A 20,097-nucleotide genomic window follows, 5' to 3' on the forward strand; every position below is an offset into this window, starting at 1 on the left:
AAACTCTCAGAATGGTGTATTAGCATGCAAGTGTTTGCCTCAGAATACTTACGCACAGCCACACACACACACACACACACACACACACACACACACACACACACACACACAGACAATTACTTTCTGTTACAGGAAAACCTGTCAAACCAGCAGAAATATGAAACATACTCTATCGAACATGCCCAAACAGATATACAGATGACTATTCATGTAAACTGAAACAATTGGATCTAGTTTTTTGAAAACGTTTTTTTTCTTTCTTTTTTTTCCCATTTCAAAAACATCATACCCTTTTATTTATTTACATTTACTCATAATTATACATTATTTAAACTTAATGAAAGCATATATCTGACCTCAAGTCACACTCATGCTAAACTTACACTTTTTCAGGTGTTTCTTGATTTTTCTATGAATTATGATCATTGTCTTGAGTGTCTGAATAAATTGTGTTGATATGAGAATTCATATGAAGATCATAAAGAAGTCATTACTGGCTTGGTTTTACTTATTTACATCACTGAACAACTGAAGTGATGACACAAGAAACTGTTCTGCAGGGAATATTATTTATAATAGAATGTGTGCGCAACTTGAAGGGTCAGTAAATGATGACAGAATTTTCTTTTTGGGTGAACCATCCATATAAGACAAAATCAATGTGAAATCAAGCTAATAATAAAAAATAGAATTCACACATTACAGTCATGAAAACTATGAATAACACAGACAGCACTGTGGGAAAGATGTAGTGAGCAACACATGACCTTGCTTTATTCCAGCTTTCCACAATCTGGACATTCATTAACAAATACCGAACACTATTGAGAAACATAAAATAAACCTATAATTGTTTTCGCTAGCAGTGTATATAATATGCAATATTTATCGCTATTACACTTTTTTTTTCTTTTAATTGTATTTCATTTTATGTCATAGTCACTGATCTTATTAGTAATCATCACAGATGATCAGTGGGATAGAATTTGTATTCCAAGAATAATAACCTTCCCCCAAACAAACAAATGGATAGAGTTTCTCATCAAAAGACTGATCAGTGTAAGAATATATATGATACATGGACTCCACATCATAAAAGGAGACAAGACCCTTCTCATAATCCACAAACACACCAACCCTCTGAGGATTCACACTCAGAGAAAGAGAGACACGTGAAGACTCACGAGCCCAATACCCCCCATCTCTCAGAGTCACAGTCCAGTATCCATTTTCAGGACTCAGACGGATCCAGCCATTCCTGCTAGCAGATTCTCTGGTCACTCCTAAATACCACTCAGTTTGTCCCTTCACCTGCACCTCAAAGTAAAAACACCCCGAGGAGAATCCATCCTTCCCAAGAGCACCAAGATAATAATCAAATCTGTCTTTTTGTCCATCCATTCCTTTCTGCTTTTTGTTTCCATTTCTCACTTGTTTCCCATCATCAGAAGTGAAGAGATAAGGATGAGCCGTATCAGCATCCAGAATCACATTCACTGCAAAAAAATATAGAAAATTCTGCTTTATAGACGAGTATGTACTGTAATAAAGATAATGACAGTTATCATTTATAGAAATCATGGTAACTTTACAAGATGATTTACAAAAATAGAAATACTTCATTATGTGTGAATAATGAATTTAATAAAAAATAAAAATGAAAAATTTTCACAATTGCTACTGGGAGACTGAAATGTTCTGAATTAGTTTTTCCTGATTCACTTTCCTGCTTCATTTACTTTGAGATTGTTTTCTATATGTGTCATCTTTTTCAATGTTGGATCCCCTAGTATGAATTTGGTCCAAGCACCAAAGGCTATTGTGTCTTCTTTTTTTTCTTCTTAATTCTTCTGCCCAAAAAATAAATGGGCGTCAAAGACTGTAAACTGCAGAGCCCCGATAGGATGGTCCAAAAGTGTACCGCTACTCACATGCACAGACACACATCCTTTGGAAACCCGGTGGTGCTATAATAAGGCAATTTGCATTCTGGTTCAACTCTGGCTAGAATCAAAAACAATTTCTGTTGAATCCTTGATTCAGGCACTACAGAATACATATATAATGTTTTATTTCTGCCATTTTGAATTTTCTTTAAATATTTACTTTTTTGAACTCCTCCTAGGTCATTCATCTGATTTGCATGATATTCAAAACAAATCATCTGCAGACACTCATGATCATGTCCAAGCTTAATCAGTCTTGACACCCATAGACAACACGACAACGTAAGGACTGAAAAATGACAACTGTATAATCACTAATATTCCAGAACTGTACAATCTAGGAAGGTCAAAATTGGTAAGCATCTTCTTTGGTTTAAGTCCTAACATAACCAAACATAATCTTATTACTGGCAGACACCAGGGTCCATGGTTCTATCATTGGAGAAAGCATGACAGTCAACTTGGATCAAATGTGCCTTGATAACCAATTACATAACAGTCTTGACATCACTAAATTTCTGTCAGAGTTGTGAGACAGTCAATGACTGTTTGTAGATGCCACAGAAATAACTGAGAAGTGTCATAAACTAAATTCTACTTTATTTCAGGGTAAAGTCTAAAAATAGATAAATCCAAAGCTGTTTAATTGCAAATATGATTATGATTAGCTTATTCATTCCAGCATAAGCTGTTTTCCCAGAAAAGTAGTTTATTCAGCATAGTTACATCTACTGACATCCATTCTGATCTCCGTAGTGTGGTTTCACTACAAATACTATAGTTGAACTTCTAACATCCTATTTAATAAATTTAGTTGCACAAACAATCGTACAACTACGTAGCCTTTAACTACCTAAAATTTTAATTTGTTTATTGTGAAATAGCTCAATCTAATGGATCCATATGATGTTTTTCTGTCCTCTGCTAAGCATTGTTCTGGGCTGCATTTCCCGAAAGCATCATGAGCCTAAGCTGATCGCAAAGATGGCAATGGTTTTTATGCCTCCACAATTTTGGACATTTCACTCAAGGAAGAAGATTAAACTATGGTAAGTGGTACAATAAACAACTACTAAGGCTGCATTTAAACTGCATGTCTTAAAGCACAGATCCGATCTTTTGACCATATCCTATTTTTTGGCCCATCTGTACATTCAATTTAGACATGACTGGTATCTGATATATGTGTTTACATACTTCCCACCCAAAATGATTGTGAGTGATCGCATATAGTAGATCCTCGGATTTTGAATGGCCGTGCTATTAAAATTATTTATATAATTCATGTCGAGTGGCCAGCATGGACAACGGCTGTCATGGATGTTTTGCAGCTCAAAATCTCACTGAACCGATAAAAGGCAGAAAATGATGGTTATTTTCATCTGTTGTGCTATTTTATACAGCTCGTTACAAGTAGAATTCTTTAGTGAAATAATGTAGCGCCAAGAGGATATTTATTAAATGAATTTTAATGAATTAATGAGAGAGAGCGAGACCACGTGAGTGTGAAGCTTGCAAACAAGGGAAAGTTATCACCTCATTGCTAAAAAATATAATGTAGTTTTTAGTAGCGAAGCAATTGTATTTATAAAATTCACGGGGCAGAGGTTGAAAACCAGCTCCTGAATATGCAATTTTTTAGACATAGGTCAGATGTCCAGATATTGTATATGTATCTGATTTAAAACCACATTTGGAAAACGGCTCAGATCGGATGCGAAAAATCGGATCTCTTGTGGATTTTTGTGTTTACACGCGTGCATCAAATTCCGACCTGTGTCAGATGTGGGCAAGAAATCTGATTTTTTTCTGCTATTGTAAACGCAGCCTAAGACATTTAGTAATATTTGCATCGAATTGCAGTATTATTTAACTTTCTAAAGGTTACAACTGAAATAATTTGGCATTTTATCCTATTGTTTACTATATTTATTTGCTTGGTCAGTGTCGTTATGGGTTTTGGTTCTTTTGCTTTTGTAAGATGTATGGACCTTTGAAATAACTGAAATCATTTGGCGAAGTGACATGGACATGTAGTGCGGTCAAGACCTATACGTTCGCCATGCGTTTCCCTGAAAATAATTGAACACCTTAGAACGTTCGTCAACCAATCAGATTCAAGCATTCGACAGCGCCATAGTATAACAGGATTTTGGATACCATTTGCTAACATAGTTCCATTTTGTTACACACATAGATATCAAACATGGATAGGACATCAGTTTATATCTTCAGATTGAGGACATGTTTGAATGAATTTTATATTTGTCATGACAACTCTCATAGGAATTTGCATGGTAATGTACATGTCAATGTTCATGTGTTTGGTCTTAGAATAGATCTGCTACGCTGCTGCTGCTGCAGCAGAGCAAGTACCGAGACTTGCCAATACATCCACAATATGCTGCTTTGAGCATGTAAGAAATACTGCTGGAGCAAAAATAACATACATAAAAAATAACCCCATAGCATACATGAATCACCTCGTAGCAGATCTATACAGGTTGAGATGGGGAAGGTGGAGGGTTTCTGAAGCAAGCTGCACTGCTACGGCAAGCTCTAGTTATATATTTGAATGTTGAGCAGCGAGCTCAATGGCTACCAATACAGGAGATAACCAATCAGCTGTGCCATGTGATAATGATGTCATTATGTCAGATTGAGTTAGACCTATCTGACTGCACCATCAGAGTTTCATGACAGAACTCTGTATTATTCAAGGCCCATATCTGATTATTTCATAGTCTGAATGCTGCTCTAATCACTGCTTTTCAGAAGTTTTAAAGCTTCTTTGCCTCAGTGGTCTAACAGTACTCGTCAATGTCAAATTCATGGAAATGGTAAATCAAATCAAAGAAGGCAGGGTTTTCTGTTTACAGAATCCAAGCATGAATAAGCCAGTGCAATGCTCAGTTTAAACATTTAAACAGTGTGAGGTAATAAATATTAATCAGGACTTTAAATAAGATATATACTATCATTCTTTTTATAAGAGTTAAGAAGATTTTACAAAGTGTGAGTAAGCTTTACTTAAAATAAAGTAAACTTTACTTAAGATTTTCTAATTAAAGCCACTAAGATTTGTGTGTAGCATTTACTTAAAAACATGCTGCTAAAGTTACAGCAATGTCTGTTTCCAAATACTCCAAATATTTTCAGTGTATCTTATGACAGTAAACATTTTTTACTGATGTTTTTTTGACCTCTCATTCCTAGAGTAAGAGGGAGTGATAACTTGTTGACTCTGCTGTAAAAACCACATCATAAGATACAGTACATCTGATTGCTAATCATCTACATGACCATTGGTGCTTTTTATTATTGTGTCTTGTTTATGGCACCTAAACTGCATTTATTGCATTAAACCAAACTCTTAAAATCATCTCAATAAATATTCAACATGATAATGAAATTATTAAAATGAATAATTATATCTTAAAATAGGAATAGTTTTTACTTACCTGTGTATCTTCTTAAATGTGTAGTCACTAAAAAAAAAAGTATAATGTTATAAAGGGTTCATAACAGAATCCATCAGAAAAATAAGGAGGATAGAGGGCAATTCTGATTTAGTTCAAAACCAAAATTGCACACCAGTTTGTTCTTTGATTTCACTTGAAGTACATCAGATGCCCTAGAGATATTGCCATAAAGAAATTCATATTTTGTGATATTAATCATGTGAAAGGTTACTTGTGTGCACACTAAAGCTTCTCATGTACACTCAAAAGCATGATTTTTTTTTTTTTTTTTTGCAAAAGTCCCTTTAGGGGCTCCATTTTTATTTACATAAAATATATAAAACAAGAAGAAAACAAGAACTTTACCTCTGGTTTTATTAACAAATGTAGCTATTATTATACCAGCAAACACACTTAACACAACAGCGACTGAAATCATGATGACTGATGTCCTCCAATAATTCCTCCAAGAAATAAACATTTTTTTACCTGCATAAAAAAATAACATTATGTAAGTCAAAGATTTATTATGGGTTGATTAAAATAAATAATGATCAGTTTCTGAATTGTACATAAGTTACTGGTGTAGTGTTAAGTCCACTTTAGTCAAGTACAAGTCAAAATCAGAGTCCAAAAGGGACCAAGTCAGACCCGACTTAAGACTGAGAACCAAAAAGGGTTGAGTCTGAGTCCAACTACACACTACAGAATGTCATAAGTCAATATTTGAAGGTTGTTTTAACCTGTAACTATAAGAAAAAGCATGCAATGTCATTAACAAAAGCACATCTCTTGCTTTGTCATTTTGGTTACACTTTATTTTGATAGTCCACTTTAGACATTCTACTAAGTAAAAGTAACTTTGCAACACCAGGGTCACAAAACTATTATCATTTAGAGAAGTAGTGTCCCTTTAATTAAAGACCATTGCTATGCTCTGAAAATTTAAACCCATTGAACAGTCAAGCTTAAACAGCCCACTTTACTTAAAATCACCATACTACTAGTATAAATATTGTAAGTACAAAGTTCTCAAGCCTAAAGAACAAAAAAAAATTTTTATTTAGTAATTATCAAATACCCAATAAGAAACTACCTTTGTCCTAAATGTGCTATTATTTACTGCTTAGTTAATCTTGCTTCCATATTAGTTAATAGTATTAGGTTCAGTGTTAATGTAGTATTACCTATTACTTCTTGCATAGTTACTTGTTAACAACGGACCATTTTTCTAAAATGTTACCATTATTTTTATAAATGGGAGTTTGCAGCAGTGGCAACAGCATATAAACAAACTCACACACTCGTAAATTTTCAGGTCCCGCAACAGCATTTTTGGCGACAACCTGCTGTGTGAAAGGGAACGGACCGGACAACACATTTATGCCAACTTGCCAAGTGATAGTTTTGATCTACTGATGATGAATAATTAATATTTTGTGTAATTTATGGTGTTTAAATTATACCTGTAAACTCAAATTTCGGCCAGGAAAGTTTTGATCACATTTTCTTTTCATATTGCCTATGATGGCTGTTATAATCTAGTGTTCATATTCATCTGGGGTAGGAGGGTTCAGCGTAATACCATAAACCTTCCTACCAGCCTTGAAGAGACATCAAGTCCTCGCCTTTTCGGACATGACGGTGGTGGCCCTTTATAAATTGCCAAGGTAGTCTCAGGTCAAGCTCCCTCTAAAGGAAGTCGAGATGCCTCTTTCTTTGGGCACACTGAAACCTGCGTTCACTCAGGGCAGTACACATGCCAGACAGACTGAACCAAGTAGCGTACACGCTGTCCCAGCAAAAGTGAATCTCCAGGAGAATTGAGACTACACCCTCAAGTGGTTCAGAAGTTTTGGCCGGTCTTCGAGAGGGCAGAGGTGGACGTCTTCGCCTCAGAAGACAACTCTCATTGCCCAACCTATTTCTTAAAGGACTAGATGCTCTGGCCCATAATTGGGCCAGTACTTGCCTTTATGCCTTCCCTCCGATTGCCCTTTTTTAACAACCAAAAAATGGTTGTTTCGTTATCTGTTGAGAAAGTACAGACGTTCCTCTCGTTGATAGCAGAGGAACGGATCCAGCGAGAGCTTGATGGGGTGACGCAGAATTAAAAGGTTTTTTTCAGGAGTCGCGGCAGTAGAGGTGTTTTCTGAACGGGTGTGCAGTCCAGAAATAAGACCCATCCTCATGTGGAATGTAATCCATTCTAATCTTTCTGCAAGAGATGCTGGATAAGGGGGTGCAAACCTTTTCATGTTCAAAATATATGTGGCAGCCACCATGGTGAATCATGCTCTCGTGGCTGGCACACAGTCAGTCCTGAGGGGAGCTCGGAGATTGAAATGGTCCTCAGGGCCCTTTGAACTCCCTCCTTCGAGCCACTCCAATCAGCCGACTTACAGCCTTATAACAACCCTCCTTTTGGCTTTAGCATCGGTCAAGTGAGTGGGCGATTTTTAGCCATGCTCAGTCAGCACTTCCTGCCTTGAGTGAGCTCTGTAGTCACTTCAGGCAATCAGAGTAGTGAATGCTTTAGAGACCACTCTAAAGGGTTGCCAGTTACAAACCAGAGACTATCCCACTGGATAGTAAATGCTAGCCCTGGCTTACACCAGTGGACTTACAGTGTCCTATTGGAGTGAGGGCCCACTCCACAAGAGGAATGGCCTCCTCCTGGGGTTTGGTCCAGTGGAGTTTCAACCTGTGATATCTGTGCTTGTTTTTGCCGCCTACCTTCACTAGATTTTATAACCTGGAGGTCTCTGCCCTTCAGACATGGATCTTGTCCGCCTAATCTCCCTGGTCCCCTTGTGCGTTTGGCTAGTGTGAAAGCTGTCATGCTAAAGTGAATGCGCACCGGGGTACGGAACCTGGGACTACCTGAAGGAGATGGTCTGAGTTTGATTGCACTTGAACTGTGGCATGGTTCGCGTGATTATGAAAGCAACATGGACTCAGGTGCGCACTTGTTCAGGAAGTAACCTGCGCATGCGTTTTAGCTGATTACAATGTATTTTCTTCAATAAAACACATATAAGTGATAATAGTGTAGCTGATTCACCTTGGATTCGAGCGAGAGTGTGCCTGCAGGGTTTTCGTGTGTAGCAACAGAAATCAGAGCGGCAAATGAATAGTAATCTGCTGTCTCCTCAAAATAGCCATCTAGTGTACATGCACCTCACATACAGTACTTTAGTTACTGGAGCTTTGCAGCACTCTGGGGCTTCATTCTGCACTTATTTATAGCATGACGCTATTGGATACATTCCCCATAGTGTTTCATGCAACGTGATAGACTGTTTTCGAAGGGAACGCTCTAGTAACTAAAGTAATCTTAGTTCCCTGAGATAACAGCAAAAAGCTGCAGTATAAAGTATTCAGAGTAAACAGGAGTTTTCACATGGAGTTTGATGCATCACTCGTTCCTGTTATCTCAGGGAAACAAGGTTACGATCAACGCTAAAAAACAAAAACAAAAACAAAAAAACACGTTGCAAAACTTAGTGCTGCTATAATGGATTAAATCTGTTTACTGCATACCATGAAAACATGACAAAAAGTAACAGGAACAAAAGTGTCAGTACTTACTTATGATAATCAGTGTCTCCAGCATGTGATGTCTCAGTTTGACACTGCAGTGAATCTTGCTGTCTCTCTCATATCCAGTGATGGTGTGTTTCACACTGAATCTGTCTGTGTTTCTGTGTGTCTCTGTAGTTTCTGAACTCAAACTAACTCCTTCACTGTCCAGCCACTCAAGTTTAGGTTCAGGATACCAGCCTTCAGATTCACACTGAAGATGAAGCCCTCCTGAATGATCAAACCCATCTACAGTGATCACTGGAGGACCTCCTACAGCTACAGACCAACATCAACAACAAACAGTGAGTGAACTAAACTATCATAAAACAGCAACATATACATCAAATGCATCATGCCTTAACATTACATGTTAACTTTTGTTAGTTTCCTCACCCTCAACTCTGACATTAACAGTGGTGTCATCATACCATGCTTTAGACTGAATAAAACACTTATAACGTCCTTCATCAGAGACTCGGACTGATGAGAGTTTGAGTGATGCATCTCCTCTCTGTAGTTCCTGATGGATCAGTTTTGTTCTGCCTCTGTAGGACTCAATCTGATCTGTGTTTCTGTCTTCATGATCCTCATAGAAATGCACAAGTGAGTTTTTCAGACCAGGTCTAAACCACTCCACTCTCATGTCCACAACACTGATGTTGGGTTTGACTGAACAGGGCAGGATCACATCTTCACCAGCTACAGCAAATACAGGATCTGCAGATCCCACTAGCTTATACTGCTCTGTAAAAGAGAAAGAAAGCAGAACTAAACTACACATCATAAAGGTTTTCATGTTGATCCAGACAAACAGTGCTGTGCAAAAGTAGTTATAAACATAATTTATTATTCAGTGATAAATAAATGACCTGATCTTGAGTCTGTAATTCCACTCACAAGCAGGAGAGTCAAACAAAGTAATTTCATGTCTGAAAAGATACAGATGCTAAAAAGAAAATTAAAATAATACTAATAATACTAATAGTAATAATAAAAGAAAAAAAAAGAAAGAAAACAGAATAGTGTGTTAGCATGCACACTTTTTACTTTAAAATACTACTTAAAGTTGGACTACTGTTACGACACTTATTTAATCCTGGAAATGATGGTGAACACTCAGAGGAGAAGGAGAGTAGTATTTATTACACAAACAATAATTCTACTAATAATAACTACTCAATAAGAAAAACTACAAAAGGACTACAAACAGAACAGGAAACAGGAACAAAACAGGGCAGAATGTAACCTAAAAGTCCAAATAACAAAACCACAAGGTGCACAAAACTGTGTAAATATATGTATCAGTCCTTTTAGGAGCTTGGCACTAAAAATCAATTTTGTTCAGAGAAGCTCAAACATAAAAAAATAACAGAAAACTGGTTTGGAAAGAAAAAGAAAAAAAAAAAAAACTCAATGAAATACAAAATCAATGTGAAATCAAATTAACAATAAAAAATAAAATTAAAATTAAGAACATTCATCAACTGACAGCAAAATATGTTGAAGGAGAAACAGTTAACTACATGATGAGCTCAGTTCATGATATATATTTACAAAACATATTTACAAAAGTATTTTCAGACATTTAAGCAGAAGTCTTAAATCCAAAACATTTTAAAATCACAGAAAACATAAAATCACCCTTGTGTGACCAAAAGTTTTGACTGGTAATGCAAAAAATATTTAATATTTATTGCTGTTACACTTTTTAAATTGTATTTTGGTTTATTTCAGTGTATCTAAATTCAGTCACTGATCTCATTAGTAATCATCACAGATAATCAGTGGTGTGGGGTTTTTATTCTAATAATACCCCACACTAACAAATGGGTAAAGTTTTTCATCAAAAGACTGATTAGTGTAAGAATAGATATGAGACATGGACTCCACGTCATAAAAGGAGACAAGACCCTTCTCATAATCCACAAACACACCGACCCTCTGAGGATTCACACTCAGAGAAAGATAGACATATGAAGACTCATGAGCCCAATACTTACCATCAAACAGAGTCACAGTCCAGTATCCATTCATAGGACTCAGACTGACTGACCTGTTAACAGATTCTCTGGTCACTCCTAAATCCCACCTAGTTTGTCTCTTCACCTGCATACCTCAAAGTAAAAAACACCCTGAGGAGAATCACATCCTTCCCAAGAACACCAAGATATTGATCAAATCTGTCTGTTTCTCCATCCACTCTTTCTGTTTCTCTGTTTTCATCTCTCACTTGTTTCCCATCATCAGACACGATGGAGATGTGGATGAGCCGTATCAGCATCCAGAATCACATTCACTGTGGAAAATATTGAAAAATCTCCTTTACAAGATGAGTATATCATGAAATAAAGACAATTACTTATTTTTATAGGAATCAATGAGAACTTTAACACAAGACAAACGAAAAATAAAAAAAAATATATCAGGGTGTATCAGGGGCCTGTGTGTATCATGAAGCTGGTTTAGCTGACAGGTGAATTCTGTTTAGTTTGCACTAACTCTGGATTTTAGGCACCATGAAAGTGTTTGTCTTTTAGCTGTGATCATCACCAGTAACATATGCTCCATGTTTAAACCTGATCCGGGAAACAGGTTATGATCTGGTTTAGAGATCTCAGACTGAAATTTAAGATCTACTTTGAACAAAGACACATCTCTGATGTAATAAAGTCACTCCCCAGTTTCTCTTGCTGCAAATTAAAGGGCACTAGATAGTAAAACATTTTTAAAGAAAAAAACAATGTCTGGCTTTTATTGATAATTGATTATTATAATTATCTTATATGATTTATATAATTATTATACCCTTAATCTATTACTATTTTAGCCATTTTAGTTGAATAATTAAGCTTTTATTTTGAATATATACATATAAATATAATTTAAATATATAAATATTTACAGGCAAAAATGATGGTAAACACTTTTATAATAACTTTTATTAATAAATCATTAACAATCATTATATAATGCTTAACAGATCATTAGTTAAAGGGGTCATATGACGTTGCTTAAAAGAACATTATATTTTGTATATTTAGTGTGATGCAATGATTTATGCGGTTTTAAGGTTAAAAAATAACACATTATTTTCCATATAATGTACATTACTGTTTCTCCTCAATGCCCCGCCTTTCTGAAATGTGTCGTTTTTTTACAAAGATCATCGTTCTGAAAACTGAGGTGTGCTCTCATTCTACCGAACCCCAACCTTAACCACATCACACCTCAATAACAGCAAAACTGTTGTACATTAACAAAAGTTTTCAATCATTGTATAACATCTGTCAAAAATCATCTGTATATTTTCAAAATGTGCATGATCATATGAATTAAGTTTAATGACATTTGTAAACATTGTAATTTACATTAATTATATGTTGATCATTAGGTAATGTTTAGTAAACATTAACAAGCTTTAAAAAATTATCTTATGTTTCTAGCTATTTGAATATATATTAACTAGTGATCCATTAAGCATTATATAATGTTTGTTAACCCTCTGGCCTCTTCATTTAGGAGTCACACTTGCCTAATTGTCGGTCAAAGGTTTTAGATTATTATTTATGATTTTGATGGGACTTTATGATACTATGCAATATTTATAAAATTTTTATGAGCTATTTCTCCATTACAAATAATATATTTTATTAATTAATTTATTTACTATTTTTTAATAAATGCAATATTTCACATTAAAATAGAGTGAGGGCATTTAAAATCCTTTTTTTTTTTAAAGTAAGAATCTGGAGGCATTAAAAAATAAAAACTTGCGTAATGTTGCGTATACTCTTCAATTAGCACCCTATATAGTATTTTTACATCTAAATGAAAATAATACAGAGATTATAGTTTTCAGTTCCAGTGAAGCCAGGGGTACAGCACAGCTAAATTTTGGCTCTATCACCTCGTGTCAAAACACGTGTTCAAAACTTAGGTGTGTATATTGACAGCTCTCTAAAACTGGACAAACATATAAATTATGTTGTAAAGTCAAGTTTCTAGCAAATACGAAATCATGTTTGATGCTTAAAGGCCTTAAAATTGCGATCCATGCTTTGATATCAACAAGACTTGACTATTGCAGTGCGTTATACAAGGGAATAAGCCAGTCATCTATTTCTCATTTGCAAAAAGTTCAAAACTCTTAATGGGTATTAAAAACGTGAACATATTACTCCTACCCTGGTCTCCCTGCATTGGCTTCCAGTTTATTATAGGATTGATTTTAAACTTCTGTTATTGGTGTACAAATCCTTGCATGGACTCGCACCAGCCGCTCTTTCAGATCCCTTAATTGAATATCAGACTGAACGAACTTTGCAATCAGTGACTCAGAAGTTACTCAAAATTATAACTGTAAACCATTGCTTCAGGCCAAAATGTGAGGCCGTAGTCCATAAAAACACATAAGATGTTAATTGATGGACTGGAGTTATGTGGATTACTTGTGGATTTTTGTGATATTTTTAATCAGTTGTTTGAACTAAAATAAAGCATAATACATACTTGCATAATATATGTAACATCAAGCGTTTGTTTCCAGACATGATATGATCAAGAAGCTTCATGCACTGAAGGACTCAAACCCTGAGCTGGCACAGCTTCTCCTCGAGCAGGTAAAGAAAGAGTTCCCACCACTCTCTCATCTCAATACTATTTCTAGTTAAAAGATAAATGCCATTTTTTACATACCAGATTTACAACAACACCATGATCACCGCTGGCCTGAACGAAGACCCTCGTCCGATGATCTCGCAGCTCAATCAGCTCCTCACTCAAGCCCTGGAGAAACACTGACACCTGTGCTGGAGTTCAGTCTGATGGACTTGTTTTGCCTTTATTAGAGCCATACATCGATGCACAAAGGGGGCGTCCCGCGCCACAGAGGTCATCATTGCACACTAAACACAAACAAACACTGTTTATATGAAGACTTGAGTATCTTTGTGCAGGTGTGACATTGTGGTTTTGTTGGGAGTCGTGTTTTACAGCTGATATGACTAAGATTTGTCTGTCCATCCAACGATAAAACAATACATTAATCACTTCAGCGGTTTGTGCTGCCGTAGTTGCACTCCTGAATTTACCTGGAAAAACATTTTCTTTTGAATATCAGTATTTCTAGCCTTTTTCTATAAACTGATTCACATTCAGTTTATTGGTTCTGTAAATTAACAGAGTTTTTTTCATGTGTAAATTAAAGTTAGATGAAAATAAAAACAAACATGCATAGATAAACTATGACTGTAACTATGACTATAACTGCTTACTTTGTCTAAACAAAAATAACAATTTCATAAACCTGAATGCAAATCTGTCTTACCTAGATGTGATCATATCCAACTCGTTGAACTGAAACAGGAATCCAGGTGAACTGCGCCTGAACTGCAGTCGCGTCATTCAGACAGCAGGAGGCGCAGTGACGCCAGTGATGAGCACATAATGCGATCCGTGACGCTGATGAGGTAAAACTGCATTTACAGTAGATTGTGTCGATTTTAGTTCACGTTACTGTTAGAAATCTGAGAGAGAGAGAGAGAGAGAGAGAGAGAGAGAGAGAGAGAGAGAGAGAGAGAGAGAGAGAGAGAAATGCTTACATGCTGCCGTGCTTGATTGTGCATTTTCAGGCAGTTCAGACAAATCTGATCAAATCTTTGGGTGAACTATCCCTTAAATGTTGAAATGTATATGAATTTATAAAAAGTGCTTTTTTCTCTCTCGTTTTAGACATTTTTAGTCATATTGACAGCACTAACTTTTTAAAGATGCTCCTGCCGCGTGCCATGAATTTTTTAAACGTGCAAATATTCCATTTAATTGTTGAATTAATTTGAGCTCATATAAATGCTGCAAGTATATAATTACAAAGGAATGAACAAAATGCTGTTTTTAGCTTTAGATGAGGAGCTAGATTAAACTGTTCCATGTGCTCTCAATACAGTTCAAGTCTTAAAAAACACGACTGCACGCCTTGCTGCTGTGGGCCGTTCACACACAACTCGTTCTTGCGTTTAAAATGTGACAAACGGATGAAGAAAGCTCGGTCTCGAGGCGCGTTTAACTTCATTTGATCTTAAACGCTTCATAACGGTGAATCTCAACAGAACGTTTACGCAGGAAAACAATCAGAACGCAGCGCGGTATGGAACGCAAAACGTGTTCTGTGTGCGCCGTATTAAATATCTGTGAAAAGAAGTCCTGCCACAATTGTTATCATTTTTTTTGCTGGACTAACCCTCTAAACTAACGCAAATATAATGTGTAGACACATCTCAAATTGTTTAAGCGCCAACATAATGGGCCGTTTCACTGTTCACTCCGCTTGTGTTCCGGAACACAACGAGCACGAGGTCACGTACACACTGAGAACTCAAGAGTGACACTCAAGAGTAAATGCAGCTCTGAAACCCCGGAATACAGGAGTTACTCTATAAATGAAGATAACTGACGTGATGTTTGTTTATCTTCTCACAGCTGTAAACTAGAGAATACAGGAGTTACTCTATAAAACCCTCTGCCCTGCACATTTTGTAGTCTCCCTAAACAGACACACCCAATTTAGTTCTTGCAGTCTCTACTAACGAGCTGATGAGTGGAATCAGGATAAGAGAGACAGGAGACAAAGGTGCAGTGCAGGGGGGCCTCCGGGACAGTTTGGGAAGCACTGAACTAGACACACACGCTAACACTAGAAAGCTTTGGTAAACCCATTTCTGCCACATAGAAACATGCTTTCGTTAGGGTTATGAGATGAGTCAAATGGTGTCAAAATCATGAGATACAAAGGCATTTTGTCAACAATTGAGAACGTATAATTGATATTAATTTGATGCGTCAATTTAAACTTTTTATAAATATAAAACTTTATCAATTTAGATTTTCATGGTTATGACTTGGGTATGTCAGTTTCATCTGAACCCTTAATAGCTCATATTTGGATTTCCCCCTTGTGAGGCAGACATGGGCTTCCATGTAAAATAAATGATACTGTCCATCAATTTTTAGTAAATCATTATGTAATAATTTCCAAGAGGGGCTGGTTTTTTTGACAGCTTTCATAAATGTAGTTTTCTGCAAGACAAGGCATTTCTAAGTAAGTGAAGACACACACCTCAGTTTCTGTGATTTTCTCATCACTCTTCAGACAGTATCAGTGTGCAAGAGTTCTAGGGTTTCTCTAGAAGGGATGATTGCTGTCATCCTATTACACTTATCGTAAGAAAATACTATAAACAGGCCAAATTTCAAGTAACATAACACTTAAATTATTTTCACTAAACATTTATAATGGCAAAATTCACAATTTTAATCAAATGTCGGTATGCGCAGAGAAATGGTGAATTGCAGTACAAGGGCTCTAACTGCAGTTGCATCTCTCGGGCTCCAGGAGGTGCAGTGAAGACAATCTCATGCTGTAGAAAGTAAAAACGGCCAGTTCGTTTAACTAACTACACATTTTAAGTTGCAATTAAACAGCACATCTGATCATTGCATTTCAAATGTAATGTTCTGGTACATTGAAACTACACTGGCTTTATGTAAAAAACAGTTAGTCGGGTGTTAATTTAAAACTTTGGTATATAAATTTCCTAAAATCAGAATTTCGCGAACATGCAAATCGAAGTCACCAGAAGCATTGCATCTGTTGCACACAGTTTATTTAACAATATGGTATATAAGTACGAAACAAGTTCTTAACCAGTTTATACAGCGATCTCAATCTTTTTTCCTTTTATTTACAGTATGTCATCAAGCTGCATGATTTACATTAAAGAATCGTTCACCTTCAATTCAAGTTTCATGAGAAGAAAAACAAAAGAGGTTGATTGAAGAACTCTGAACAAATCAGCAGTCAGACGAAGCTCCGGCCTCATACGTGAGGTGGAGGGGACATCATTGATGTTTCAGAGATCAAACGAGAAAACAGGAACAACTTCCTACATCTTAAGAGACAACTACTGAATCCAGGCCAATAAATTAACGCATTTGGGCACCTTGAAAAATAAGAGCAACTTTCACAATTTGCTCACGTTTGTGTGTGTGTATGTGTGTGCGCGCAGTATCCAAGCTCCTTTCTGTACAAATGAATACAGGTCCTCTGTACAAACTCAGTTTGGAGAGAAAAAGGCGGCGTGTCCTTTTCCAAACCTGGTAAATGTGAATACGTAGCAGACAGGAATAAGGATTTATCCTGATCCTAATTCCACACAGAGTATCTTACAGTACTTAAACACGCACACACACTCACAAAAAAACAAAACAAAAAAAAATGCATTTCAGTTTGCAAACATACAAAACGAAAGTATTCAATAATAAAATCAAATATTTTGCCTTGAGATATTCCATTTAAAAAGTCCATAAGCTCAAAATAACCCCTCCCCGAAAAAACAACGAAAACAAAACAATTAAAAATGTAACTCGTAGACCAGGACTGCATTTTGGCCGGTCCAACAACCCTCCCACAAAAAAACCCTTTGTGATTCTGCTCTTTAAACAGCAATTTCAATCCCTCCAACAAGGAAGAAAAAGCAGTCCATTGGTTGTGTAAACCTATTAGTTCATTTAGTCGTCTTCTCAAATTTTTTTTGTGTAGAGAAAACAACTCTCTTTTCAAAAAGAACGTCTCTTTAATGCTACAATCCCTCGACAAACTTCTCTAACGTGTCTCCCGTGGTGTCGGCCAACCACCTCAAGTCGTTGGTCAGCCCTCCACGGTTTGGCGTGTTCAGCTGCGGAAGCATTGCATTCTGTTCGGGTGTGCACAGGTGAGCCTGGTCCATGGGGCCCGGCATGGGTCCTGCCAGGCTGGGGTGGGACACACCAGAGTGCAGGGCGGTGTGCTGGGGCGAGGGCTGGGGCTGCATGCGCGGGGACGGGCTGGAATGTGGCGGCTGTTGGGACGGGGGACGGGGCAATTGCACAGGTGCAGGCGACCTCACTTGGTTGCCCAACACGTTGGCCATGGCCTGTCCAGGCAGGTGAGCTCCCTGCATCTGTCCTGCAAGCATGTGGGTTTGGGGACTCATGGAAGCGGCCTGTGCCGGTGATCCCATTTGCTGCTTCAGCATCTGCTGCTGCTGTTGTTGCTGCTGCTGCTGCAGCATGCGCTGTTGCAGCATGTTTTGCTGGGCGTCCATGCTCATCCCAGTCTGGCCCATCTGAGCCATGGGCGGCATCTGACCCATTGGCCCGGCACCTTGCATTGCCATCTGTTGCTGCATGCGGATTTGCGAGTAACTGGCTGGGCCTTGAGGTTGCGGGAATCTTCCTTGTCCTGGAGGCATCGCTCCCTGTTGTTGCTGTTGTTGCTGCATGCGCATTAGTTGCCGGCGGAACAGCTGCTGGTTTCCATTGTGTGCAGCGTTCATCATTTGTCCCTGGGATCCGAGGGTGCCCATAGATTGGGTTGCGGCCGGCTGAGGTTGCTGAGGCGGCATGACGGGTCTCTGCACGGGGCCGGTTTGCATCGCAGCCATGTTCTGCATCCCCGGCTGACCTGCAAGCATGGCCTGCGGGTTTTGCTGCTGTGGTTGGCTGGCTTGGTATTTCGCCGTCCGCTGTTTGATAAACGCGGCCATGAGATGCGGGTTCGATTTGAGAATATTTAGGACCTGCTGTTGCTGCTGAGGGGAACTTGGTGATTTTAATGTACGCAGCAGGTCCTGCAGTGCTCCTGGAGCAATGCTGCTGGTTACCCCTCTTTGCTGCATGCCTTGTTGCTGCGGGGCTTGTGGTTGCACCTGTTGGGGTGGCATGACGGCCTGCATCTGTCGCGGCTGCTGCTGTTGCTGCATCATGGCGCGCTGCATCATTTGCGCCTGTTGCGGTGTCTGCGTTACCTGAGACTGCTGCGGGGCCATGGCCATCTGCTGCGGCGGCACTTGCTGCGGCTGAGGTGCCTGCGGATTCTGCATGGACCCTTGCATCCCAGCTGGCCACTGGCCAGGCTGCATGCTCTGAACCATCTGAGGACCACGAGGGGCCATCATTTGCATGGGAGTCATCATGCGAGGTTGGTTCATCTGCATGCCGTTCACGTTCATATTCATTCTGTAGTCTTGCTGCTGCTGCTGCTGTTGCTGCTGCTGAACTTTGGTCATCATCTCTATTTGTTTTGCAACCTTCAAAGCCTGCTGTTGCTGCGGAGAGGGCTGCGGCTGTTGTTGAGGCGGCATGGGCAGGGGAGACTGCTGCTGGGGCAGAGGCGAGGACTGCGGGCCTGGCTTACCCTGCGGCCCTGGTGTAGGCGGTTGGTTGGGGAAGGTCTGCACCATTCCAGCCACATTCGGATGCGTCTGCTGGGGCTGGCTGGCTAATGACTGCGAGGCCTGAGGTGTATTAGGCTGCTGCAGCTGCTGAGAGTTTGGAGTCCCTGGACCTCCTGAGGTAGTTGGGGAGGGCAGACTGGAAGGCATTCCTCTGCCCTGCATGAGTGCCATTCGCCGGCGCATCATCTGTGCCTGCTGCAGCCGCTGCTGAATCTGCTGCTGCCGCAGCTTGTGCTTGATATTGAGACAGAAGGGCACGGGGCACTTGTTCTCCTGGCAGTGTTTGGCATGGTAGCAGCACAACGCGATGAGTTGTTTGCAAACGGGGCAGCCTCCATTGGTCTTGCGCTTGCAGCCCTTGGTATGCTGCACCACACGCTTCATCTTCTGACAAGATGGCAGAGAACAGTTGGCGTTGCGGCACTGGCAGGCATGCACCAGTGACTGGATGCAGCGTTGGATGCTGAGGCGTCGACTCTCCTGAGGACTCTTGTTGGCCTCGCCACCCTGGTTGTTGCTGTCGTCGTCCAGGCCCAAACCCCACTTCACCATTTGGTGCTCATGGCCCTTGGAGTTGTAGCAGTTAATGCATAGATCAAAGTCCTGAAAGAAATCAGAAGAATAATTGATATAGTTTTCTGGACATTGCTAGCACAGAATGTTAATTTACTGCTGCACGACTGAAGATTGGTGTTATATTTACAGTTTACAGTTGCCGACATGGTTGTCAAGCAAGGTTCACTCCTTGAGAGGTTTGAACCTGCAACCTTCTAGTTTAAACCTTATATCTTAATAAATTGTCAATAAAATAGTACCGTGTCTGTTTTTACAAAA

The 20,097-nt window shown here is 38.7% G+C and overlaps 2 protein-coding genes and 1 long non-coding RNA gene across 3 annotated transcripts in view; all 3 read right to left on the minus strand.

Moving 5' to 3' along the window:
* Positions 1-561: 561 nt before the first annotated feature.
* LOC109070965 (butyrophilin subfamily 3 member A3-like) lies at positions 562-10,030 on the minus strand. Its single transcript, XM_042717335.1, has 6 exons — positions 9,862-10,030; positions 9,386-9,736; positions 8,999-9,268; positions 5,774-5,896; positions 5,408-5,434; positions 562-1,496 (listed from the first exon to the last, which is right to left on the minus strand). The coding sequence occupies exons 1-6, from the start codon at positions 9,917-9,919 to the stop codon at positions 952-954; spliced, it is 1,374 nt and encodes a 457-aa protein (XP_042573269.1). The 5' UTR covers positions 9,920-10,030; the 3' UTR covers positions 562-951.
* A 3,522-nt stretch (positions 10,031-13,552) lies between these two features.
* Positions 13,553-15,251, minus strand: LOC109061358. The gene is made up of 3 exons (XR_006153840.1): positions 14,593-15,251; positions 14,319-14,466; positions 13,553-14,082 (listed from the first exon to the last, which is right to left on the minus strand). It is a non-coding gene; the product is annotated as an uncharacterized LOC109061358 (long non-coding RNA).
* A 1,385-nt stretch (positions 15,252-16,636) lies between these two features.
* LOC109061332 (CREB-binding protein-like) overlaps positions 16,637-20,097 on the minus strand; it is a 53,217-nt gene continuing 49,756 nt past the window's right edge. Inside the window, 1 exon segment of the mRNA XM_042717362.1 lies at positions 16,637-19,866. Coding sequence (XP_042573296.1) covers positions 17,629-19,866 — 2,238 coding nt within the window. The 3' untranslated portion in view covers positions 16,637-17,628.

This window comes from Cyprinus carpio, chromosome A3 (assembly GCF_018340385.1).
Source record: "Cyprinus carpio isolate SPL01 chromosome A3, ASM1834038v1, whole genome shotgun sequence".
Taxonomy (NCBI): domain Eukaryota; kingdom Metazoa; phylum Chordata; class Actinopteri; order Cypriniformes; family Cyprinidae; genus Cyprinus; species Cyprinus carpio.